Source organism: Myotis myotis, unplaced genomic scaffold (genome assembly GCF_014108235.1).
Source record: "Myotis myotis isolate mMyoMyo1 unplaced genomic scaffold, mMyoMyo1.p scaffold_m19_p_11, whole genome shotgun sequence".
Taxonomy (NCBI): Eukaryota; Metazoa; Chordata; class Mammalia; order Chiroptera; family Vespertilionidae; genus Myotis; species Myotis myotis.
The window spans coordinates 140,439-165,265 of NW_023416315.1; the positions used below are offsets into that span (position 1 = coordinate 140,439).

General features: G+C 61.3%; 2 protein-coding genes across 5 annotated transcripts; one reads left to right on the forward strand and one right to left on the reverse strand.

Moving 5' to 3' along the window:
* Window positions 1–506: 506 nt before the first annotated feature.
* Window positions 507–14,182, reverse strand: GCK (glucokinase). Of its 4 annotated transcripts, none has more exons than XM_036327142.1 (10): window positions 13,627–14,182; window positions 6,352–6,514; window positions 5,762–6,003; window positions 5,317–5,436; window positions 4,377–4,472; window positions 4,109–4,208; window positions 3,115–3,298; window positions 2,249–2,396; window positions 1,671–1,904; window positions 507–1,395 (listed from the first exon to the last, which is right to left on the reverse strand). In XM_036327142.1, exons 1-10 carry the CDS (start codon window positions 13,669–13,671, stop codon window positions 1,276–1,278), a joined length of 1,452 nt encoding a protein of 483 aa, XP_036183035.1. In that variant the 5' UTR covers window positions 13,672–14,182; the 3' UTR covers window positions 507–1,275. The 4 variants fall into 4 exon arrangements, with proteins under 4 accessions (XP_036183035.1, XP_036183034.1, XP_036183037.1 ...); XM_036327141.1 differs by having other exon boundaries at window positions 2,241–2,396; window positions 13,627–14,180; XM_036327143.1 differs by having other exon boundaries at window positions 1,251–1,395; window positions 2,241–2,396; window positions 5,762–5,916; window positions 13,627–14,181.
* Window positions 14,183–15,049: 867 nt separating this feature from the next.
* On the forward strand, window positions 15,050–24,220 carry YKT6 (YKT6 v-SNARE homolog). The gene is made up of 7 exons (XM_036327149.1): window positions 15,050–15,284; window positions 18,445–18,527; window positions 19,954–20,054; window positions 20,830–20,934; window positions 21,183–21,248; window positions 22,064–22,165; window positions 22,811–24,220. Exons 1-7 carry the CDS (start codon window positions 15,181–15,183, stop codon window positions 22,844–22,846), a joined length of 597 nt encoding a protein of 198 aa, XP_036183042.1. The 5' UTR covers window positions 15,050–15,180; the 3' UTR covers window positions 22,847–24,220.
* The last annotated feature ends 607 nt before the right edge of the window (window positions 24,221–24,827 follow it).

The following is a 24,827-nucleotide window of genomic DNA, read 5'->3' on the forward strand; positions in this document are numbered from 1 at the left end:
ACGAGAGGACAGCTTGGCACGGCCTGCTCACAATCACATCGAGTTAAGCTCCGAATGAAGCAAGTCATCCCAGATTCGCTGGGGACTTTCTCTCACTGGAAATCATACAAATGTGTTTCTGTGTAAGTGGGTTTAGGTGTGGGACGGAGGGACCCCCTGTTGAGGCAGACCTGGGGCAGGACCAGCCCCCAGAGACCAGCCCTGCCTCCTCCTGGGCACTTCCTGGGGCTCCCGGAGGTTTGATCAGGGCATCCACACCCCAAATCCCACAGGCAGGTGGGGCCTGGGCACATCTAGGACCTCTGACACCACCCAGATGGCATCAGTCCTGCTCCCACGGACTGGTCTCTTGCTCCGTGTTCTGTCCGCCCCCTCCCCCCGCCCCCCCCCCCCCATTGCTGGCCGGAGGAAATAACAAATCAGTGTCTGCACACAGGTGACCACGTCTGTACACTGTCCCAAGTCCTTGTGCACAGAAGTTAAAGAACGCGGACCAGGCCATGCTCTAAACTTTTAAAACTTTTAATTAAAAAACCACCCAGTCCCATGTTGGGCATGAAGAGACTGGTGGTCCCCTGGAGGCTGTGCTGGGTGCTGCTGGCTGGTGTGTGGCAGCCCCATGGCGGGGGTCCTCCTCTTCCTGGGTCCTTGACGGGCTGTGGGGGCTGGTCTCTTGCACCTCCTGTGAGCGTCCATCCCTCAGGAGAGGCGGGGTGGGCGGGAAGAGGCTGCCATCCCAGGCCTCCTGGTGCCTCCTCTCCACGCTGAGCTGGTCCCTGCCCCCCCCCCCCCCCCCCCTGTCTCCAGGCAGAGCCCACCAGGCCTGGGTGGTCAGCAGCCCTGTGCCGTGGAGCCAGGCGGAGATCTGGCCAGGTCCCTGGGCTGCCTCCCCATGTGGGCGGAGTCCCAGGGAAGCCAGGCCACAGCAGGGTCCACAGGGCACCCCTCCCCAGAGCGGGGCCCAGGCAAGGCTGAACCAAGCCGGAAGATCCAACTAAGTCCTGAGCGAGCCACTCCCTCCGGGTGGGGGATTCCAGCAGAAAGACAGGAAGCTGGGCATCTCCATTTCTGCTCCTTGAGCCCCCAACCCAGGCAGGGCCCGGAGGCTGTCCCTCCCACTGACTCGGGAAGCCTGGCGTCTCCTTTGTGCCGTCCCATCGCCAGGCGACAGCGGGTCGGGAGGCAGGCCAGGCTGGGGCGCCTGTGGGGAGTCTGTCCCCTGGAGCCTCCTCCGTGCCTGGCCGCGGCTGTCACTGGCCCAGCATATACGCCTTCTTACAGGCCACCGCGGAGACCAGGGCGGCGCCGCGGCCGCTGCCGTCCTCCGACTGGATGAAGGTGATCTCGCAGCTGGGGGTCAGCCGGCGCACGCTGGCGTGGAACCGCTCCTTGAAGCTGCGCGGGGGAGGCCGGCTGAGGGCCCGCCTCCTGAGCTCCCCCCACCCCCGCGGCCTGCCCTGCCCCCTCCAGGGACCTGCCCTGCGTGCGCCCAGGGGCCCCTCCCCTGCCTGGGACCTGCGGGGAGGATGAGGTAGGAACCCTGGGACCCATGAGCAGCAAGAGAGCTGGGACAATGTCCGCCCCGCCTCGTGTTTCCTGGGTGGAGACGGGCGGGGGTCTGCGCGGAGGACGCGCACCACGCGGGGCGGGGCCAGGGGGCGCCGGCTCACCTGGGGTGCAGCTTGTACACGGAGCCGTCCACGCCCACGGTGATGCGCATCACGTCCTCGCTGCGGCTCTCGCGCATGCGGTTGATGACCGCGGCCAGCCCCGCGGAGCACATGTGCGCGGCGCGCGTGGACACGCTCTCGCAGGCGCGGCGCACGAGGTCGCAGTCGGCGGCCGAGGGCCGCAGCCCCAGGGTGCGCAGGATGTTGTAGATCTGCTTGCGGTCGCCCGAGTCGCTGCGGGGCGGGAGGGGCGGGGAGGGCGTCGCTGGAGGGCCCGCGGACCCAGCCAGCCTGTCACCCACCGGCGGCTCCCCCCGCCCTTTCCCCGCCCGTCCAGGCAGAGCGCTTGGGGCGCGGGGCCAGGGCCAGGAAAGGCTCGAGTCCGCCAGCGACGGGCAGTGACCGGGTCGTGACTCCTCCTGAAGCCCAGGGCCTCCGTGCTGGCGTGGGCGGCACCGCCGCGCCTGCCGCTGTCGCGTGGATGGAGTGACAGGAGCCACGGAGGGGACACGCCTTGGTGCGGCCCTGGGGACCGAGGCCACCCGCCCCGTGGACCCTCCCCCCGCGCACCTCTCCACCTGAGACACGAAGCGCGTCTCGAAGGCGCCGCGCGTGCGCAGCTGCTCCGAGGCCTCCCCGCGGAAGAGCAGGTCCTCGTCCACCAGCCTCAGCAGCACGAGCCGCACCAGCTCGCCCATGTACTTGCCGCCGATCAGCTTCTCGTACCTGTCGGAGGGCGGGCGGCGGGCGGTGGGCGGGAGCCGGGCACCAGCGCCCCCTCGCGGCCACGCGCCGCCGCCACACCTTCTCCAAACCCGGCTCCTGCTCGTGCGCTCGGCTAACGGGGACCCGGGGCCAGCCCCTCCGAGAGCGGCCTGGAACGGACCCGCGCTGGGTCCACGCGGCCTCCCACGGGCGACGGGGTGCTCTCGCACCTCCCGGGCATAGTTGGGAAATGAAGGCCCGGGCGCTGGGACCGCTCTGGGGCGCGCCCAGGGCATGCGCGGCGCCGGCACGGCGTCTCCGCCGTGAGCCTCCGTGTTTCCTCCGGAGGCGCCCTGACTATCAGCCGCAGCAGTGTCTGCGGCCAGAGACCACGCCAACGCGGGAACCAGCAGGGCCTGGCCGCAGCGGGGTCCTAAGGTACCAAGATTCAGGGCCAGCTGTGCCCTGCGCACCGGCGGCAAACGCCACAAAACGCTGCATCGTGAAGCCGCTAACGTGGCGGGGGCGTCTCAGACCTCCCTACGCCTGTCGGGACGGAGCGGGGCCCCGGCGTATCTGCCCGCAGCCCCCCTTTCTCAGGTCTACACGCTCACGGGCCGGTTCACAGCGCGGCCCGACAGCGTGCGCGCTGGAGGAGCTGTCAGTCTGCGCCTCCCAGACCCGCTTAGAAACCAGCCCGTGATCTGCGTGGCCCCCCCGCGCCCGCGGGCGGTCTCACAGCTGCTGGCCCGGGTTCAGCGAGCTCTCGTCCACCGCGCGGTCGTACTCCAGCAGGAACTCGTCCAGCTCGCCCGCGTCCCCGAAGGCGCCCCACTCGGTGTTGACGCACATGCGGCCCTCTTCCCCCTCCACCAGCTCCACGTTGTGCATCTCCTCCATGTAGCAGGCGTTGCAGCCCGTGCCTGGGGGGGCGGCAGCGTCGGACCCACGGGACCCGGCAGGGGCTGCGCTTCCCCAGCTGCCTCTCCTACACGTCCCACCCCTCCCCTCCCCTCACTCCTCCCCATGCTCACCCCACCCCCTCTCCTGGATGCCCCAGCCCGCAGGAAGCCCAGGGCAGCCTTCCCTGCCCCCACCGCTCCCAGGCACACAGCACCTGTCCGCTGTATGGCCGCAGGTGGATGGACCCACCCCTCTGGGCTGTCCCTCTTCCCCACCAGGGAAGGGGAACACCTCCTCCTCCCCTCATCTGGCTGGTTGGGAGGATTGAGAGAAACGTGTCAAATGTGCACAGTAGAGATGGGTGCTGGATGTTACGGTTTTGTCTATGCTCCACCCTTGTTTCCTGGCTTTTTCCATTCATACAGTTAAGCTGCTCTGTCTTGGGCTGTTTGGGGGGGGCGGGGGCGCCCTGAGGTAAGACACAGTGTGGGACCGGCTAGGGCAGGCTGGCCCTGGGTACGGTCAGACCTTCCAGGAAGAGATGACACCACTTTGCTTATTCTCTTCCACTTGGACAAATCTGTCTCATTTGGTCAATTTACCAGATAAAGTTTTTAATTAAATCTGATGGGCCAGGTGCAGGTGCGGCAGGCGTGCCATCTGATGCAGTGATGCAGTGTGACTGCTTCCCATCAGGACAGAGCTTGCATGGGGGCATCCCTGCCCTCCCCAAGCCTGCCCCGGGTGCTCAGGCCCCGCGCTGACTGTGGCCCTCACTCCTCAGGGCCCGAGGCCGAGGCCCCTGGACAGGGCAGGGCACGAGTCCTTACCCACAATCATGCCAACCTCACACTGGCGGTCTTCGTAGTAGCAGGAGATCATTGTGGCCACAGTGTCGTTCACCATCGCCACCACGTCCATCTCAAAGTCCTGCCAAGAGCACAGAAGGGGTGGGGCTGGGGCTGGGGGTCTCCGTTTAACCTGTCCTGGGCTGGCCCACCAAGGAGGGAGCGGAGACTCGCCCCGAGGGGACCCAGAAGGCCCTCGCTGACATGCTCGCCTGAGGGGGGAGGGGCCCGGGAACAGGTGCCTCCTCACCCCTCTCCGCTTGATGGCGTCTCGCAGGAGCCCCACAATGTTGTTCCCTTCTGCTCCCGAGGCCTTGAAGCCCTTGGTCCAGTTGAGCAGGATGCCCTGTGGGAGGAGGAGGACCTCGGTGGCCGCTGAGGAGGGCCGGGGCAGGTGTGAAGCGGGGAGCTCCCTGGGACCCCAGACCCCACTTAGCGGGTGAGCAGACTGAGGCTCCCATAGTTTTGAGAGGTTTGATGGCTACACAACTGCTCACGGTTCTGCAGAGCGGGTCCCAGCAATGTGAGGGTGTTTGTGTAGTAAAGCCAGAGACGCCCCCCAGAGTGAGGGTGTGCATCTGGAGTGGAGCAGCCTGTGTGTGAGCAGGGTTCCTCCCTCCTGTGGCGCACCCACTGCAGACGAGCCACTGCGCTCAGTGCGCCCCGGGGGCTGGAAAACCTGCGCATGATGTCGCTCCTGCTGCTGCTGTGTGTGAGGTTTCATGTCACAGACGTGTGTGCTTGATGCATGCAAATACATGTAAAGGTAAGGTGTGCACACAACGGATGTGCTTGTGTTTGCATGTCTAATTGGCATGTGTGTCATTGCCAAGCCTAAGGCAGGGTTCGGCCTCCGCCCGCACACCTCAGCCCCAGCACAGGGGTCACCAGTGATGACACCGGCTGCCGGGGAGCCCAGCGCTGCCACTTCCCACCGGGCCGGCCACTGACCTCGGTTCCCTACTCGTTAGTGGGGGTGTGAACAGGGTGCTGTTATGGGGAGATCAAGGCAAACAGTGAAACCAGCCAACGTTCGTTCCCACAGTGTCATGGATGCGGGTGACAGGCAGTTTCCCAACAAGGGAGTTGTGTTTGAAGGCTGCACGGGCGCCTTTCTCCCGGGTGCATGTCCGTCCCTCCCTCGTCTGTCTGTCTGTCTGTTGTCCCCTTGCCCAGCCCTTGGGCCCTACCTTGTCGATGTCTTCATGCCTCACGGGAAAGGAGAAGGTGAAGCCCAAGGGCAGCTTCCTGTGCTTCATCTGGTGCTTGTCCAGGAAGTCGGAGATGCACTCGGAGATGTAGTCGAAGAGCTGGAAGCGCGTGGCCACAGTGGTGGGCGGCCACGGCCCCGTCCCCTCCACCCAGAGCCTGCTCTGTGCCCCCAGCCCCCAGGGAAGCCAGCTCCACTGTGCGCAGTCCCTCCACTTATTGGGCCCTGAGCGTCCCCTAGAGCCCTGCCCACGGCAGCCCCAGGACAGGGTGGCTCAGTCATAGAAGACTACGACTTCTGTTTCCTCCAGGTGTCCTGGCCACCCCCCTGAAGCTGTGGAGGACTGGCCCCCGCAGGTGGACAGGTGGGCCCTCACCCAGGTGGGGAGGTGCCCCTCCAGGACTAGAGCCTGAGGCCCCTCTCACCATCTCCGCGGTGCCCGTCATGGCGTCCTCGGGGATGCAGTACATCTGGTGCTTGGTCTTCACGCTCCAGTGGCCGGCCTCCCCCTCCCCCACCTTCACCAGCATCACCCGGAAGTTGGTGCCGCCCAGGTCCAGCGAGAGGAAGTCCCCAACTTCTGCAGCCACAGGGAGAGGAGGAGGGAAGGCAGGAGGCCCAGGAGTACTGGACAAGGGGCTGCAATGCCAGACGTCTGGGGACACCACTTTCAACAGGGGGGAGGGGGGTCAAAGGTGAACTGGGAAGTCCATGAGAACCCCCAGCTTTGAACTGAAGTCACCCCCAGTCTAGAGCTCAACTGAAAAACTAGTGAAATGGCCCAGACTCAGGACTGGGGGCGGGGAGGGGGGCAAGTGACCACAGGGAGTACTTCCCCAATGAGATGGGAAGAGCCAGGTCCTGAGGCCACGGTGAGCCTGCAAACCCAGGTGAGGGTCGTCCTGTCTGGGGCCCAGCCTCCGGGGGCCTGATTCCAGGCTGCTGGGGCCAGAGCTCTTGGAGGGGCCTGGGGACAGCTGCCCCGCGGGGCGGCCCCATCCTTGCCCTGCAGTACCTGAGCCTTCGGGGGTGGAGCGTACGTAGGTGGGCAGCATCTTCACGCTGGCCTCCTGGTGAGTCTCCAGCCTCAGGCCACGGTCCATCTCCTTCTGCATCCGCCTCATCACCTTCTTCAGGTCCTCCTCCTGCAGTCGGAACTCCGCCAGGATCTGCTCTGCCTGCACAGGGGAGGGGAAGGCTGGGTACTGGGCACTCCCCACTCACACAAGGGTCTCCTTTGCTCTGGCCCTGGTCCGGGGTGATGACTCAAATCACCACAGTTAAAAACAGCTTAGCAATTAGAGCCTCACGGATGGGCTGGGGTCCAGGGTGAGGGCAGAGGGCAGATGCGGGAGGTGAGGCGGGGAGAAGGCGCTAAGCAGGAGGGCGGGTGAGGCCAGGACAGCCTGTCTGAAGGGCAAGGGGCAGTGGCATTACTGGGTGAGGGACGCAGTCACTCCCGCTCCAGGGCTGACACTAAGGGTGTGAAGGGACGGTGTGCACACTGGCCAGAAGGACAGTCAGGGCAGCTGAAAGCACTGCTGTCCAAAGCGTGGCAGGCTCTGTGGCCATGGGGGTCCCTGTGCACTGACAGGAGCCAGGCCTGTGCACCAGTGGCACCTTCCCTGCGAGTGCGATGGCCTGGAGGGGTCTCCTCCTGAACCTCCTGGGGTGTGGCCAGCCCCTCCTGAACCAGCTGCCCGTGCCCATGTGCCCCCAGTGACTGGACCTTGCTCTGCTCCGCGTGTGGGTGGTTGGCTCCCGCCCACCTTGCACAATAGTGCACCTTCCTGAGAGGAGGCCGCTTGGATTCACTGGCTGTTTGGACCCAAAGGAAAGGAGATACTTGATAAAAGCTGTGGGTCTCCTCCACGCAGGCGCTGGGAAGCCAGCCCAGGTAGGGAGTAGCATATGGAAGGAAGGCAGGCCCTCCCCAGGCCCAGGGACCAGCCTGTGATTGGGCTCAGCCAGTGGCGGGTGAAGGAAGCCTGGTTCAGCAGGAGAAGGAAGGTCAGTGCCCTCTGAGGCTGTGAATGCAGCTGTCCCACGACCATGAGGAGCCCGGCGGAAGGGAAAGCTGCTAGCAAACCACAGATGGGGGAGAAGAGCAGACACCCACCCCCAGGTGTGGCTATGGGAGGGTTTCCGGCTTCCTGCGGCCTGGGCACTCCTGGTGGATGCATGTCCTAACACAGGAGCTGTGCCGCCTATCAGGACCACAGGACTTCACATGGAGACCCAGGGACGGTCAGAGGGCGGCTGACAAAGCACACGAGCAAACACGCAGATTCGAGCACCAGTGTTTGCTGAGTGGGCGCAGCCCGTGGCTCCTGGCACTCAGGAGGCCAGTGTCCTCAGCCCAAGCCGACCACTCTGCCTCCTCTGTCTTTTTGGTGTGGTTGTTGATCCTCACCCGAGGATATTTTTTCCGTTGATTTTTAGAGAATGGAAGGGAGGGAGACAGACAAACATTGGTGTAAGAGAGACACATTGATTGGTTGCCTCCCGCATGCACCCCAACTGGCACTGGGGAGGTATATGCCCTTGATGGGAATTGAACCCTTGACCCTTCGGTCCACATGCCGACACTCTAACCACGGAGCACCGGCCAGGGCTCCTCTGTCTATCATGCTCTCATAGGGACAATACCCCAGACCCTGAGCTGGGTGCTCCATACAAACTCATACCTGCCTGTGGCCCAGCATGTGGGAGGCCCGGCCTCTGCCCGCCTCCTAAACCAGGAAAGGCTCAAGAAGCCATGCACCTGCCCCAGGACAGAACTATTCCCAGGGACCAACTATAAGCCACTCACGGGCTCTACGCCATGTGACCCAGGTACTGGGAGGCCCTGCCCACAGGCCCCTCTGACCTGAAGCCTGCCCTGACTCAAGGCTCCACTTTCTCCCGGCTCACACACACCTGCTGGGCCACCAGGTGAGGAGGAAGTAGTTGCACTTTGCAGACCCACCTCCCATGCCCCTGAATTGGTGAAGCCCTTAAGTGCATCCCAATTAACCCTGGAAGGATGCCAACAGTGACTAATGGAGAGGGTGCTAGGCTAGTTCGGGGTGTGGGTCACTCATTGACTTAACGTCTGAGTCCCTGAGTTGTGCTCCATCTGCGGGTACAAAAGTGACTGGGCTTTAGTCCCCAAGGAGCTTACAATCCTGGAGGAGAGAGCAGACAGCTGTACAGATGGACACCGGACGCTTGCATCCTTGGGGAGCTCAGAAGAGACCAGTGGGGTCACAGAGGCCGAGGACAGGGTCCTCAAGATCCTTCCTGCTGTCCTGGTGCCGAGGGGTGGCCCAGGAAGAGGGACCTTCCCAGAGGGACCGCAGGACAGTGCCAGAGCATTGGCAGAAGTGCAGGGGTTTAGAGTGGCCTGAACTGGATGCAGGCAGAGGGGCTGTGGTCAGCAGTGTTTGGCTGAAGAGGGCATCTGGCTTGGAGTGCAGACCCTTCCAGATGAGTAACCATGACAACACCAAATACACGAAGTGTGGCTCCCAGCCAGAGCAGGGCTCCCAGGAGCATGCACCCCCTCAAAGGGGCGCAGCAAAATAAATGGGCGTTGGTGAGCAAAGCAGGCTCCCAAGAGGCCAAACCCAACACAACAGAGATAGAGTGCACCCACAAAGACTAGGATAAAAGAATCCTATACAATAGAGGGAATATGCAAATTGACCGTCACTCTGTCACAAAGATGGCTGCGCCCTCGGGGGGGGGGGCATTCCATAACACAAGATGGCTGCTCCCACAGCAGAGGCCAAGCCTTAACGAGCCTTAACAAGCAATTAGCAGGGATCTGAGGCCACACCCCCTGCCTAGCAGGCTTGACAAGGGTAGGACTGGCCGGGTCTGGATCTAGCCCAGCCGTGGGCAAACTATGGCCCGTGGGCTGGATCCGGCCCATTTGAAATGAATAAAACTAAAAAACAAAAAAGACTGTACCCTTTTATGTAATGATGTTTACTTTTAATTTATATTAGTTCACACAAACACTCCATCCATGCTTTTGTTCTGGCCCTTTGGTCCAGTTTAAGAACCCATTGTGGGTCAAAAAGTTTGCCCACCCCTGATCTAGCCCAATGTTGGGGGGCTGGCTGGGTCTGGGCGCACGTGGGTGGGTGGGGACTTGACTCTGGGTGCCGTGGTGTGGTGTGCCCCAGACTCTGACAGGAGGAAGATTTTCATATACATTTTACAAATTTTCTTTCATCTCTGACACTTCTATTATAGAGAAAGGGCAAATAGCAATATTAAAATATTTCCTCTAATTCCCTTTTAATGTGCATGAATTTTGTGCACCGGGCCTCTAGTCAAGAATGATAAAAGCAGAAACAAATCACACAGAAAACACAAGTGAAACAACAGTTAACTCAATGAACAAATCCCACACCCAGTTCTTTAAAAGACCAATAAAAGAGCAAACACATGGGCCGACCAAGGATGAAAGACAGCAACAAGCAAAAGGCACAGATATTCACAGATGAAGTGTGACCAGTCTGAGAGACCATTTCCTTTCCTCTGGCCCCAGCCCCAGCCTGCGCCCACTGAGAGCTGGAGAGGAAGACACGGCAGGGACACCAACTAGGGCACCACCGACAGCCAAGGCCAAGAGGCTGGCAGAGGGCAGCTAAGGGCCCTGGCCTGGGGTAGCCAGAGTGGCAGCAGATGTCGTGTTTCCTGAGCCTCCAGCTACAGGCTGTTGGCACTCGGATCCCACTGTGCCCAGGAGTTCGGAGACAGGATGGATGTGGAGAGGTAAGACGCATTTACAACGCAAGTCCCAGGCGGTGGGGGCTGGGGTCTCGAGGGACCCCAGGGACGAGTCTCCCTGCCAATACCTTTCCATCCTGAGGCTCTAGTGGTGGCTCATGAGTGCCCTTCACTCTGCTGTGGGCCTGGCCTGGCCTTGGCAGGGAGCCGGGGTGGGGGTGGGGGCTGGGGCACAGGAGGGGCGGGGCCAGCACTTCACATGGCTGGGCACCTGCTGAGTGTACCATGAGCTTCCTTCCCTGTGGGCAGAAGCATGGGCTTGGTTACTGGAAAACTAGAGGTCTGACCCCAATATTCGTTCTCTCTGTTATAGTTTGTAAGTATTTAATGGGCGATACATTGGCCAGAAGTTGAGTACGACATTGTGTGTTTAGGAAACACCCACCACTGCTTTGCAACCAACTGAAATCTCTGCCTGCCCATCAGTGGGCTTCCGGGGGCTGTCTTTTTAATCCTCACCCACGGTCATGGTTATTGATGAGAGAGAGAGAGAGAGAGAGAGAGAGAGAGAGAGAGAGAGAGAGAGAGAGAAAGAAACACCCATCAGTTGCCTCCTGTACGTGCCCCAGCTGGGGATGGAACCCAGCCTGGGTGTGTGTCCTGACTGGAATGAATCCCGAAACCTTTTGCTGTACCAGGAAACGTTCCCAATGGAGCCCCCGGCCAGGGCTGGGCTATTCTAACAGCCAGCTGTCAGTGATTCTCATGGCCTTGTTCTTTACCACTTTATGCATTCACGTTTCTCAGAGTTTGTTCAGGGAACACCACGCCTGCTGGTGAGCCTGGGGGGCTGCAGGGACGGAGAGAAGGGGGTGCTCCCCAGGCATGCCTGACCCATGTGCCCAGAAAGGGGCCTGGGGTCCACCAGCTGGGACGGCGCTGCTCCAGGCTCTGCTCTGGCCAAATCCAGGAGCCCGTGGGTGAGGCCGCAGGGCACACCTTGGGAAAACGTCATGGGCAGGGAGGGGCCAGCCGAGGGGGGGTTCTCTGTGTTCTGGAAGGGAGTGTGTCACGGTGGCGTGAAATCCGCTCCCCAATCTCTGCTGCAGGGCTTTCCAGCACTTCGTTCACCGGGCAGCCTTCTGCAGCAGGAGCCCGTGCACCCTCTTCTCTTTCCCCGCCGCCGCCGACAGGCACACTGGGGGGTCTCACCCACACAGCAGCCGGGGGCCTTTTCAGAGGGGACACTGAGGCCTGGAGGGACTTTGCTTCCAAAGGCTACTGCGCTGGGAACGGAAGAGCCGCCCAGCGTGGGTGCAGGTGCTAGATGTGGAGGCGGGAGCCTTCTCTCCCCTGGGCCGGGTCCGTTCTGCTCTCTGGGGCGCGCTCAGAGGGGCTTCTTTATCTTCTGCCACCCCTTTCCTCCCAGGGGCAGGGGGTGGGGCAGCTGGACCCACCCAGGTCTGTCACCACTGCCGGCTGGATGGTCAGAGGCTGCGGCCTCTGCAGGGGGGCCAGCTCAGCAGGGAGGGGGGGGGTAGATGGGCTTGTGCAGAGCTGGCTGACCTGCTCCTGCCCACGGGGAGCTTGTCCCCCACACAGGGTTTTCTCACACTCCCTCGGAGCTGGCCCGTCCCAGCACACCTGCTGGCCTTTCCTGCAGAGGCAGGAAGCAGGGCAAGCACAGGGCTTCGCCCCATTGCTGAGCCTCCTTCTTCCTGGGGGCAAAGTGCCAGGCAGCCTGAGGGCCAGAACGGAGGGTGGTCAGCTCCTTCCAGGCTACAGACCGAATTGTGTGCCCAAATCCACACTGAGGCCTTAACCCCAATGTGATGGTATTTGCAGGTGGGGCTTTGGGAGGGGATCAGGGTTAGAAGAGGTCATGAGGGTGGGGCCCTGAGAGGAGATTAGTGTCCTATGAGAAGACGGAGAGCTGGCGCCCCTCATTCCCCTCACTGCACCGCCCCCCACCCCCATGAGGACACAGTTGGGAGTTGGCATCTGCAAGCCCGGAAGAGGCCACACCAGGACTGGCCACTCTGGCCCTGACCTCGGACTCTAGTCTCCAGAGCTGTTACTTATGCTGCTGCGTCCACAGAATTTGTTATGGTGCCGGAGCCAACTAACACACGGCCAACTGGACATGCTTTGAGCCCCTGTGTCTCCCAGGCTCCAGGTACTCGTGGGGAGGGTTGGACCAGCAGGAGGGTCCAGTGAGGAGTGGGGGAGTCCAGACCAGGATCGCAAGGGGTCCCCAGGGCCCAGTTTTAGGACAGCATCAGTGGGCGCAGACCTGCCCCCAAGGAGTTCTAGAAACTGTTTGGAGCTGACATCTATGTGGTCAAGCCCTGTGGCCACACAGCTCTGTAGGTTATAGAAGGATGACCACAGGTAAGGCCTGGAGGTCAGTACAGGTGAGAAGGACAACAGAAGCGGACGAGAAACCAGCAGCACTTAGGTTCCCTTCAAAGCACAATTTTTTGCATTAAAATAGTATTTATCTTGATGATGGACGCTTTTGTTGCCTCACTGACGCACGTGCCTCACTCTGCTCAGCCGGGACCAGGGTGTCGGTGACCCTTGGCGGCTGCAGGCAGCCTGGCTCCTGGCTAGGACCTGCACCCCTCCCTCGGGAGCAGAGACGGTCTGCCCAGTGGAGCCCCGCGTCCCCTGGACACACAGGAAGGGACAGGGGCCAGCCCGCATCTGGGAATGGGTTCCCCATGGTAGCCACAGCCCCTCACACTCTTGCCACGCCATCTCCCTGCTCGTCACAAAGACACCCTGCACCCCGTTCCTCCTCAGGGGGCCACTGGGCTGTCTCCAAACCCTGCCAGCATGGGGACCGCGGCAGGGCCTGCCCGCCTGGCTTCCTGCTGGGGCGCCTGCCTGGGCTGGCAGTTTTCTCCTGACATCATCAGCTCTGCCAGCAGCACAAGCAGCGCCGTTTGTGCTGACCTTGTTGTTTCAGAGGAGGAGGAGGCGTGTGAGGTGAGAATCATGTCGCAGGGAAGGACCAGGCCTCTCCGGGGCCCCCACTGCACCCCAGCCGGCGGCTCGCCCTGGGGCCTGCCCTTCTCCTTGCTCACTACTTGGTCTGGATTTCTCTCTGTTTTGGAAAAAGTAACTGATCTCTGCTCCTCCCAGGAGGGAACGGCCCTCGGGCTCCCCACGAAGAGATTCCTTCGAGGACGAGGACGTGTGGGCTCCTGAGGCCTGTATCGTGTCTGCTGAGCACTGTCTCAGGACAGGGCTGCTGGTCTTCCACTAAGACCCCAGGCTCTAAACTCCCCAGACCCCAAACCAACATCAGCCGCTTCCCGGACCTCTGGCCGCCTACCTTCCAGGCCTCGGGCTGGAGTCTGGAGCAGGGCGGGGACTGGTCTGCTGGGAGGAAGGGTCTTTCTGCCCAACACAGTGGTGCCCAGGACTCCCTCCCAGCAGGGCTTCCCTACGGAGCCTGAGCATCAGTCAGCTTCTGAGCGGCAGGCGCGTGTCCGAGCTAAACCCACCCCTGGGTGCGGGGACCTGGGACAGAGGCTTCCAGAGCCAGAGGAGGCACAGCTACCTTTTCCTTCTTGGCGGTCTCCATCCCGGCACCGTCATCCGGCATCCGCACCGCAGCCCGCTCCTGGGGGCTGGGACCCCTCCGCTTTCCCAACAGGTTTCGGAGCAGGATTGTCCGAGGCTTCTCCCAACCAGGGGTTGGCTGGCCTGGGCGCCTGGGCCACTATGGTCCCCCTCCGGCTGGGTTCTGGCTGGAGCTTCAGTCACAGAGTTTCCTCCTTTTCATCGTTCCCAGCAAGCCCACCAGCCTCGTCTTCAGGGCTACACCCGGGACCCTTCCCCACAGAGGCCTGGTCAGGCCGGGTGTGGCCGGGGCAGGGCCATCGCTGGGCGCCGCTCAGCTCGCAGGCTGTGCTGAGCTGTGCTGCGGCTCGGCCTCCAACAGACTCAGCAGAAAAGCTGCTGTCCCCTCGGTGCTGGGGACAGCATTTGAGCAATTAGGCTGAAGGTGACTGTTTCTCTCACACCCTAACCTGCTTCCCGGAGCTCAGCTGCCACCCAACACTTCCCGCGGAGACCAGGTGTGCGGTGAATTCTCCTGGGGGGGTGGGGGTGGGGGCTCCTGCTGGGGGGGGGGGAGGCAGCGCTGCCATGGCAACCAGGAGCAGGGCCTCCGCAGGGCTGGCGGCTGGTCATTAGAGCTGCCATGCAGAAAACGGGCTGAAGGCAAAAGGCCTCCATCCCCATCACCATAGCAACAGCCCAACGGCCTTGTCACCAGACTTGGCCACCTGTTCAGCTCCCCAGGCCGGGCCACACCCTAATGAGCAGGGGCCCTGAGAGTCGGGAACCAGAGGAGAGGGAGTCGGCAGCCCGGCCCCGCGCGGCCACCCGTGCCCAGAGCGCCCGCGAGCTCCGCAGCTGCCTTCGTGGCTAGTCTTGTAGCCTCAGCCTCGCCCAGGGGGGACCTGAGCGGCTTGGCAGGTGGTGGAGCTCCGCTAGGTGCAGAGGAGCGTGTCCAGCCAGCGCACAGGAGCCGGACTCCCGGGACCCGGCACGCAGACGTCGGCGCCCCTTCCCCGCAGCCTGCGGCCCGGGACCTGCGGACTCGGGGACCAGGCGTGAAGCTACACGGAATTCCGGGTCCCCTCCGTCCCGACGCTTCCCCCCGGGGGTGGGCGTGTGTCCTGACTACGAGCGCCATTTGCCACCAAGGGCGCGAGGGGACTGCCGCCCGCCCTCCGCGGACCGAGCAGCATCTCCACCGCGCAGCCAGGAGGCGGCCTGGGACTGGACGATCCGGGGGCTCGGGGCGGCTCGGGGGGGAGGGGTGTTGGGGGGGGACCCGGGGGACGCGGGGGACGCGGGACCGCCCTGCGGGGCGGGGCCGGGAACACGCGCGTGCGCACGCGCGCACACCCCGCCCCGCGCCTGCGTGTTTCCGGCCAGACTCACGCCGCAGGCCTCGGGCGGAGGCCCTGACCGGAACCGGAAGTGGGCCCCGAGCCGGGAGGAGGAAGCGGCGTCGGACCCGTCAGCAGCCGGCGGTCTCGAGGGGCGGCGGCCGCGCTGCTCGCTGCTCGCCGGTCGGGCGGGCGGGCGCCCCGGCGGCGCCATGAAGCTGTTCAGCCTGAGCGTCCTCTACAAAGGCGACCCCAAGGCGGTGCTGCTCAGCGCCGCCTACGACGTGTCGTCCTTCAGCTTCTTCCAGAGGACCAGGTGGGCGGGCCGGGCCGGGCCGGGCCGACGCGGGGCGGGCGGGGGGCGCCGGGCTGGGAGGCGGGCGTGGCCTGCCGGGCCGCGGGCCGAGAGGGCCCGTTCTGGAGACGCTCCCGGACTCCGCTTTTCACGCTTCCGCCCGAAAAGAACGACACGCGGCCTGGAAACGCAGACGCCCCGGTCACGGCTGGACGTCTGGACCAGTCGGCCGAGGCGCGGAGCCTGCATTTTAGCCCCAGTGACTCTCAGGGTTCCGGTCCAGGCCCCGGGCTGCCGGCCCTCGGCCACGTCCCGGGAGCCCGTGCGTCCCCCCAGCGCAGCGGGAGCGGTGCTGGCGGACTCTCCCTCCGGGATGAGGTCGCTGAGGCCCCGCGAAGGCGGCCGGCGGGACTCGGCCCGGCACCAAGGGTTCTCCACGGGGACCCGGCAGGACGCAGGCGGCTGTGGGCTTTGAGGGCGTCCGGGCGCTTTATTGCAACAAAGTGGGTGTTGGAAGGAGGACGGACTTCCAGCCCTTCCGTGGGAGGGCGGACCCCGGCGGCCGGAGGGGGACCCAGAGCCTGTGTGGTCGGAGCCAGGCCCGTGCCGGCTGCCCGCGGGAGGCCGCCCGTGCTTCCAGGAGCGTGTGTTCCTGCTGAGAGCGGCTGGCGGGATCGGAAACAGTTTCTGTTACTTTGTTGACTTGTGTTTTCTTTGGGGTCCGCCTTGTGGGCGCGGCTCTGTGCCCCTGGCCTCCGTCCTGTGCTCCCTGTGCCTGTGCCAGCCCGGCTCACTCGATGCTTTTCCTCCCTCCCTGGGGGCGAACGCTGAAGGTGCCCGGGGCTCCCCGTAGGACCGACCCCTCAGGAGCTTCGGATGCCCGTACCCATCCCAGGTGGCTGACCCACAGCAGGACTGTCCGCAGGGGCGTTTCCCGGGCAGCACGCACTCCAGCTGGGCTCTTGGTCTTTCTCCTGAGGCCCCTCACGGCGTCCTTCCCATCTCACGGTGACCAGACCCCAAGCCTGAAACCTTCTAATAGTTTCCCAGCTTTTCTTAAAAATCCTCACCCGAGGATACTTTTCCATTGATTTCTAGAGACAGTGGAAGCGGGGTTAGGCAGTGGTTCTCAACCTGCTGGCCCTTTAAATACAGTTCCTCCTGTGGCCCAACCATAACATTATTTTAGTTGCTACGTCATAAGTGTCATGTGGCTACTGTTATGAATCGTCATGTGAATATCTGATCTGCAGGATGGTCTGAGGCGACCCCTGTGAAAGGGTCGTTCGACCGCCAAAGGGGTCGCGACACACAGGTTGAGAACCGCTGGGTTAGAGAGAGAGTCACATGGATTGGTTGCCTCCCACACGAGCCCCTACGGGGCTGGGGACCCTGCAGCCGAGGTATGCGTGCCCTTGACCAGGAATCAAACCTGAGACCCTTTGGTCTGCAGGCCAACGCTCTAACCCAGTGATGGCGAACCTTTTGAGCTCGGCGTGTCAGCATTTTGAAAAACCCTAACTTAAGTCTGGTGCCGTGTCACATATAGACATTTTTTGATATTTGCAACCATAGTAAAGCAAAGACTTATATTTTTGGTATTTATTTTATATATTTAAATGCCATTTAACAAAGAAGAATCAACCAAAAAAATGAATGAGTTCGTGTGTCATAGGTTCGCCATCACTGCTCTAACCGCTGAGCACCAGCCAGGGCCATTTCCCAGCTTGTCTGGCCCTCGTATGCAGGCGTTCACAATGAATGCAGTTCTGCCTTATCTAAGTACAGTCTTGCTCTAAGCTCTGTCTGTGGTTTTACCGCAAGGATTTCTTATTTGGAGACTCCGTCTGCGGATTGCAGTCGTGCCACCTGACAACAGGGATAGGTTCTGAGAAACGGTCCTCACGTGGTGTTGTCGCGCGAACGTCCAGGGCGCGCTGACACCTGGGCGGTGCAGCCCACTGCTCACCGAGGCTGCATGGCACAGCCTGTCACTGTGCAGAGTACGCAGGCAGCTGTAACAGTGGTGTTTGTGCACCTAAGCAGCTCAGTATGAAAAGGGAAAACAGTGTCAGAGGTAAAGCGCCCTGTGCAGGGCTCTCTCCTGGAGTGCAGCCGCAGGACTGGACGTTGCTCTGGGTGTGGTGGGAGCGAGTGGTGAGTGAGGTGAAGGCCAAGGACATGGCGGGCATGGCTGTGGACTTTATACCCTGGACACCAAGGCTACGTTAATTTATTTGTTTTTCTTCAGTGATACATTAACCTTAGCTTACTATTATGTTTTTACTTTATAAACTTAAAATTTTTTTTTAAGCCTCAGCCGAGGATAGTTGTCCATTGATTTTCAGAGAGAGTGTGGAGAGGGAGAGACAGAGAGAACATCAATGATGAGAGAGAATCATCTATCTGCTACCTCCTGCACACTCCCTACTGGGGATCAAGCCTGCCACCCAAGCATGTGTCCTGAGTGGGAATTGAACCATCACCTCCTGGTGGTCGACGCTCAGCTACCGAACCACGCCAGCCAGGCTGTTTCCATACTTTTTAAGGAGCTTGTTGAGCCCAACAAATGCTTCTGCTAAGCCCTTCCCTGTGAATTTTCCTGGAGGTTCTTATGGGACCACTGTTGCATCTGCAGTCTGTCGTTGGCCAGAATCTCATTGTGTGGCCCCCAACAAGCTCCCCCTCCCTCTAAGCCTTTGTCCCAGCCATTTTCCATTTCCACGTCCCGGCCAAGCTGCTGTCCTCCATTCCTTCCAGGGCGCACGCCATGGCCGTAACTGGCTGTGCACCTGCCAAACAGTTCTGGCCGCTTGGGTTTTTCCAGAACAGGCTCTGTCTGTCCTCTTCTTGGAAGTGAGTGGGGCCTGGAGAGCAGGCGCTGGCTTCTGCTTAGCTCCCGCGTCCCAGATCAGCTCTGACCAGGCTGTGAAATGGACAGCAGCCCACAAGTCTGGACGAGGGTTGTTGGGGTGAGCTGGGTAGTGAACAGAGGTGGTTTGAGTGGTTGAGACGATTTGTGACTCTCTGGACCTGTTCGTTTACAGGGAGTTTATCATTTGTCTGCGATTGAGGGGCAGGAAGGAAACCAAGCAGCAATGTCTCCTTGCAGATAAGCCCAGGTTGCTCTCCCTTGTGTTGGGACAGGTGACGGGAGGAGGTAATGTGTGTTGTTTCTTAGTGTTCAGGAGTTCATGACCTTCACCAGCCAGCTGATTGTGGAGCGCTCGGCCAAAGGCAACAGAGCTTCCGTCAAGGAACAAGGTAAGAGGACCCTCCCCGTGCGTGTGCGCTGGCCCGGCCGCCACGCCGCAGGCAGCCTGCGCTGAGCACGCCCTGTCACCTCGAGGAGACAAGGCTGCCAGGACCCACTCGCCAGCCTGGCCTCTCTTCCCTCCTCCTCCGCTTCCTTCTGCACACACTTCTGTGCCCTCTGTGGGCGACTAGCTGCTGGTTACAGTTAGCCCCAAAGCTTGGACGTGCTTCCGATTAGGGCCCATCTCTCGGAGCAGTAGCAACGCCTCCTCCGGAGTGTGGGCCTCTCAGAAAAGGGTTTCCCGCCTGCCCTGTCAGGGCTGCTGCCTCCTGTGTGCTTAGATGTGGACAGGAGGCGAGTGTTGTACAGGCACGTCCAGAGGGGTGAGCGAACTTCTGGCAGAAGCAAGGGCTGTTGCATGATGCTGGGACTGTGGGTCCCGGGTGTGGAGGTGCTATGTCCAGGGTGACGGTGCGGGCGGAGTCGGGGCTGTGTTCTGTGGGACCCTGTGTGCTCACCTCTGGTGGGGCAGTGGGATCCTGGACATTTGAATATTCTCAGTCCCCTCGGGGGGGACTTGGCCTTCTCAGCTTGGTACTCAGGGACACTTCCTCAGACCTGACCCCGCTTCCCTGTGGTGTGTGCTTTGTCCCCATATTTGAGTGTCTTACTTGGGGATGACTGCCTGGAGCGTGTCTGTGGTGAGCTCCTGTCCCTCACATCCCTGCGGTCGTTCATCTCTGCCTGTTTCTGATTTCAGGGCTCACGGCTTCCCTCGCTTCCTTAATTTGTTTTCCTTGTTTAGTTCTGAGTCTCCTGGCTGAGAGTCTTAAAGACAAGAAGTTTCTTCCTTGTCAGCTGCAGTCCTTCCAAGTGACAGGAGTTAATTCTGTGGGTTGTGAATGTCCGGCAGAGCCCTGTCCAGGCTGGCCTGTTGCTACTTGGACACTCACAGTTCCCTGGAGACCCCAGCCTGTGTGGGCCCCTCTCCTCGCTCCCTTCCTCCCCTCCCCAGAATGGAGCTGGCCAGACAGGACCAGAGAGCTGATTTCCTGACTTGGGGCCACGCTTACAGGTTTTTAAAAAACGTGAGACTACGTTGCTTGCCCAGGGTTTCCTCAGTTCCGGAGCAGAGCCTTAGGGGGCTGACGCTCCCCGAGACACTGCCAGGCTGGGCCTGGAGGTCAAGGCTGTGCCTGGAAAGGTGCCCTCAGATCCTGGCTGAGCACGCTGGGCCTCGGGGCCGAGCTGATGGCCATGCTCCCGCTGTGTCTTGCGTGTGTCCTGTCCCGTCTGCATCTAGTCCTGTGTGTGACCCGTTAGGCTGGTCTGCAGAGCTTTGTTGATCCAAAAGGCTGGAGCCCAGCAGGTGAGGGGTTGACTGCTTGGGGGTGGAGAGTCTAAGGCCCTCCTGTCATCTGTGTGTCTCCTTAGAATATCTGTGCCACGTCTACGTGCGGAACGACAGTCTGGCGGGAGTGGTCATTGCTGACAGCGAGTACCCGTCCCGGGTGGCTTTCACCTTGCTGGAGAAGGTGGGTGTGGACTTGGCTGGACTGGATTCGGGTGGATGAGTGGGACTGGGGCCGGGGTGACGTCAGTGCCCGAAGCCTAGAGGGGAGTAGTGTGTCCACCGTCAGCCGTGGTCAGCTTTCCCCTCGCCCTCCCCAGGCTCCTCCATGGCACCGATTCCTGCCCTGTGTCCAGGCTCGTGCCCCAGGGCCACGGGACTCCCCGTGTGCCCACAGTCTCCGCCTCTCTTCTCTGGGACAGAGCCCTTGGGCCAGCGGTGGCTGTGCTCTCGCCTTCGTTACCCACCTCCAGCCCTGCCCTGTCTGACCTGCCTCCCCTCCACCGAGCCACCCTGTGCCCCTTCCCTGGTGTGGTCCACACCGCGTGCTCTTCGGTTTCTTCACATGGGCTGATTACAGACGCCTCGTGTCTTGTCCCCAGAGGACTGATACACTTACGAGCACATGAGATTGGTGGTGGCTTAAATCTTTCCTTTTTGAAGAATTGGTTGGAAAATTAGAGGACTAATTTTCTCTGGTTCCTGGAAAATCATGACCTGGCAAAAATGGAATTTGTAGTTTAAATTCTAATACTTGTATCGCTCACCAGCTGAGGTGAGTCTCAGGCTGGACACACTTGGACTTGAGAAGGAGGAACTTGCGTCTGGACTTTCCCTTCCCGTTGGCTGTTTGCCTCTGCCCTCCCGGGCCCCCGGTGGCCAGACAGCCTCTTGGGCCAAGTCCTGTTGCCGTGGGTGCGGCGAGCACAGGGGTGTCATTGAGCAACTTGGTCTTGCAGGTGCTGGATGATTTCTCCAAGCAGGTGGACAGGATCGACTGGCCTGTTGGATCCCCTGCTACCATCCACTACACAGCCCTGGATGGCTACCTTAGTACCTACCAGGTAGGGGCCCAGAGCCTCGGGCACCTCCCAGCCTGACAGCTGGGCGCGGGGACTTCCTGGCCGCCTTGATGTGGCCCCGGGCGTCTCGGGGGCTACGCGAGGACCTGGAACCTGGGTGCCGAGCAGACTGTTGCTGCTGCCGCAGCTTCAAGTAGCCGTGAGAGTGTGTCCAGCTGGCCGGGCTTTAGCTTTGATTCTAGGTGGTCACTCCAGTCCTGACGTCGTTTTTATTTTCGGCTCTTTCTTAGAATCCCCGAGAAGCTGACCCCATGAGTAAAGTGCAGGCTGAACTAGATGAGACCAAGATCATTCTGGTAAGGAAGCCAGAGATGAGGCTGCGGGGAACTGGGTAAAGGGCCACGCGGCCTTGCTTTCATCTGTACCTTAATCCAGTTAACTTTTAAAAAAATACCTTTTTATTGTTTCAGAGAGGAAGGGAGAGGGAGAGAGAGACAAACATCAATGATGAGAGAGAATCATTGATTGGTTGCCTCCTGCACGCCCCACACTGGGGATCGAGCCCACAACCTGGACATATGCTCTGACCAGGAATTGAGCCGTGACCTCCTGGCTCATAGGCCGACACTTAACCACTGAGCCACGCCGGTTGGGCCATCCAGTTAACTCTGGTGACGCGCATCCGAGTGGCCAGGCCCCTGTAGGGATGGGACTTTCTGCTCCTTTCTCACTCCATGCCTTTTCACACGTGTGACATCGGGCTCAGTGGGCCTGGTGGCTGCTCTGGCAATGGCCATGGGGCAGGAGTGGGGGGAGGGGGAGGATGTGAGCAGGCAGTGGGGCTGTGGCCCTTTCCCCCCTTGGAGAGGGTCTGTGAACTTACAGGCCCCTTGAGGGAATCGGGACGTGCCCTGTCCGATGCACTGGCCACCTCTGCCTGCTTGGCTGTCCATGCCTGTGTCGTGCAGGACTGGGACATGCTCTCTGCGCCAGTAGACCCTTCTCGGTTCCATAGGAAGGTCACGGGTCCTGGTGCATGCCCACATTGGACATGTGCTGGGTGCTCGTGTGGGGGAGGGCTCAGGGGACGTGCTTGCCCCTGATGGGCTGGATGAGGGCTGTGGCCACTCGTGGTGAACGGGCAGAGCCTCGCTTCTGTTCCTTCGGGCAGCACAACACCATGGAGTCCCTGCTAGAACGAGGCGAGAAGATAGACGACCTGGTGTCCAAATCCGAAGTGCTGGGAATCCACTCTAAAGCCTTCTACAAAACGGTGGGTACCTCTCGGTCCCAGGCCCCTTGCCGCGAGCAGGACCAGCACACCCTTGTTGCTTCGGTGCTGTAGCCGTGAGCGAGCTGGGCCTGTCACCGTCTTCGCCCTGCAGGCGGGTTCAGGCTCTGAGCCTAGGCTCACCCTTGTCTGCTGTTGGCTGAGTGGTGGGGTGCAGCATCCCCAGGTTCTGACGCTGCCTGTTCGCAGGTTCCTTGCACAGAATCTCACTGAGCAGTGGGGCGAGTTCGCTTGTTTTCCACACGCTGTTGCTTTCGTGTGTCCCTTGAGGGGAGCTGGCGGGGGGGTTGTGGTATCTGAACAGGAAGCAAGAGAGGAGGTCACAGGGGCCCAGGACCTAAGTGGGAGCCACTCTGTTGTCTGGAGAAGCACCAGAGCTGCCAGCCTTGTTGGGTAGAGGGTGGGCAGGGGGTCCTCAGCCAGCCAGTGCCCATGCCCATTTTTGTGTCGGGTGCCTTCCTGGTGGCAGGGCGGGCGAGGAGGACATGGTTGTCTGTGACCTGTTTCCAGCTGCTGGGAGGCGGCAAGGATGGGCATCACCAGTCCTTTCCCCTCAGTGCTCAGGGCTCCGTCTCTGTGCCCAGGCCACCTCCTCAGCCCCTCTTCTGCTCCTCTGTCTCTTTCTAGGCCCGGAAGCAAAACTCGTGCTGTGCAGTCATGTGACCGTAGTCCGCAGAGGCCCCCTTGCTGCATCCCCGTCATTCCATCAGAACCGCGGCTTTGGGAGATGCCTCGGCCACAGCAAGACTAGAGCACCGTCACCGTTCACTGGAGCTCCTGGAGGCGCCGAGGCAGCAGAAGGGACCTGGGGTGGGGAATGTTCAAATTCATGTTTCTGGTCGTTTTTGAAAAGATAATTTGAGGTCCTCAGAGGTATTTTGGGGCCAAAGGAAACCGTAAACACTCCATGATTCCTGCAGATGCCGAAGGGCTCTTGTCTAACCTATACATCAACTGTGTTAACGCTTCAGTGAGGGGGTTCTCAATCCACAGGGCGAGGGGTGACAGCACACACTGGGTTCTCCTGGGAAAGCCGCCAGGGTCACGGGGGTGGGACAAGCAGGGTCATGAGGAGGCAGCCCCTGGGATTCACAAGTTCTGAGACACAGTTTGCATTTCTGCTGAGACTGACTTCCACTGACGCCTTGGAGGTGTTGGAGGGGGCGGGGCACCTGCCTGACCTGCACTTGGCCTTGAACCTGGATCCCAGGCATGTGCCTCTGGCAGCAAAACTGTTTTGGCAACCACCTGGGCCTGCGTGTCTTAGCAAGTGGCCTTCCCGTGGCCACTGTTACTGGGCATCAAGAGCAAGGACCCAGCACCCCACTTGTCTGAGTGTGGCCGTCCCCGTCTGTGCTGACTCAGTCCCCCCTCCCCCCATCCTTCTTGACCCTCAGCAGCAGGAAACCAGGCCACAGCAGCCCAGGCGATGGCCCAGCAGGTCCTGGCCCCTTGGCCTGCCTGGTCCTGGGTCATCTGCCCTGTCCACACTGCCTCCTTGCTCTGCGTGCCACCTGCGGACAAGGTGCCCTTGCTGGGGTGGCATCAACCTGTGTGGTCTCACCCAGGGGTCCTTCTTTGAGTGTGCTGGTTCTTGCCCAGCCGAAGGTCCCACTCACCCAGCAGGAAGTGCCAGCAGCCCCAAATCTCGCTTGGGCCAGAGAACGGGATCTGTATGGCTTCTGAGCACCTGCCCCAACAGGTTCACCTGCCGGCTGCCTTTTTCCCTGGCACTGCTGGCCTCCCTAAGGATGCTCCCTGCCCGTGTGGCTCCTGCCGGACCACGCCTTAGGGTGCAGGCCCATCCTATTCGTGGCGCCTGAGGTGGCTGTGACTCCACTTGGGACAGTTGGGTCATGGATGATGGGGAGGACTTGGGCGACGGTGGATTTGGAAGAGGGAGGGTGGCTGGTGGAGGCCCTGTGCCCATGTGCTCCCTGTTCATGTCATCCGGCTAAGAGTATTTTAATAATTGTTGCCTAACTTTTGTGTTGTTGGAGAGGTTCCTATCTGGATAAAATTGTCTTTTGAAATTCCCAAAATGGTCCTGTGCTTTGTTTGAGCCTCGGGGGGTTTTGGGGGGACCCTTCCTCAGTGCCCTCTCTGTGCAGTGCACCCTCTGTTCTCTGCTGTGCAGGGGGAGGGCGGGGCCAGGGATGGGGGCCGGGTGTGTGTGTGGGGGGGGGGCAGGGAGGCGGCATCTGCCTTGCCCCAGGCACAGGCTCTACCTTTCTCAGGCCTGGCAGGACCCAGGCGAGGGAGCAAGCAGAGCAGACCCTGCAGGTGTGCGAACACCCTTGTGGGTTGGGGAGCCCAGTTCAGGGAGTGGTCCCAGCAGCTGGTCCGGGGAGACTTGGCAGCCTGGCCCGTCCTGGCCCAGGACCCTGCACTCGGCTCACCCAGCGTGACTGTCCAAACCCACAGCAGCCCTTCCTATGGAGGCCCGGGGAGCTCTGCCCAAACAGGCGCTGTTTAGAAGCGACAGTGGGGGCCTCCTGACCTCCCTCTGCCGTGGTGCCCGCCTGCCCACAGGCCTGCCTGCGTGCTGGGATGCGATGTCCACCTCAGGCACAGGAACCGGGGGGCCGGGCAGGAGGCGCCTCTGATTACAGCTGATAGGCCTGGGTCTAGGAGACACCGCCCG

Excerpts from the sequence above, each read along its gene's own strand:
- GCK (XM_036327141.1), bottom strand. The coding sequence starts at position 13,671 with ATGCCGGATGACGGTGCCGGGATGGAGACCGCCAAGAAGGAAAAG. Across the intron at positions 1,905-2,240 it reads TTCGTGTCTCAGGTGGAGAG|CGACTCGGGCGACCGCAAGC; the intron begins GTGCGCGGGGGG and ends CCCGCCCCGCAG. Across the intron at positions 1,396-1,670 it reads GTGTACAAGCTGCACCCCAG|CTTCAAGGAGCGGTTCCACG; the intron begins GTGAGCCGGCGC and ends TCCCCCGCGCAG.
- YKT6 (XM_036327149.1), top strand. The coding sequence starts at position 15,181 with ATGAAGCTGTTCAGCCTGAGCGTCCTCTACAAAGGCGACCCCAAGGCG. Across the intron at positions 15,285-18,444 it reads AGCTTCTTCCAGAGGACCAG|TGTTCAGGAGTTCATGACCT; the intron begins GTGGGCGGGCCG and ends GTTGTTTCTTAG. Across the intron at positions 20,935-21,182 it reads GCTACCTTAGTACCTACCAG|AATCCCCGAGAAGCTGACCC; the intron begins GTAGGGGCCCAG and ends GCTCTTTCTTAG.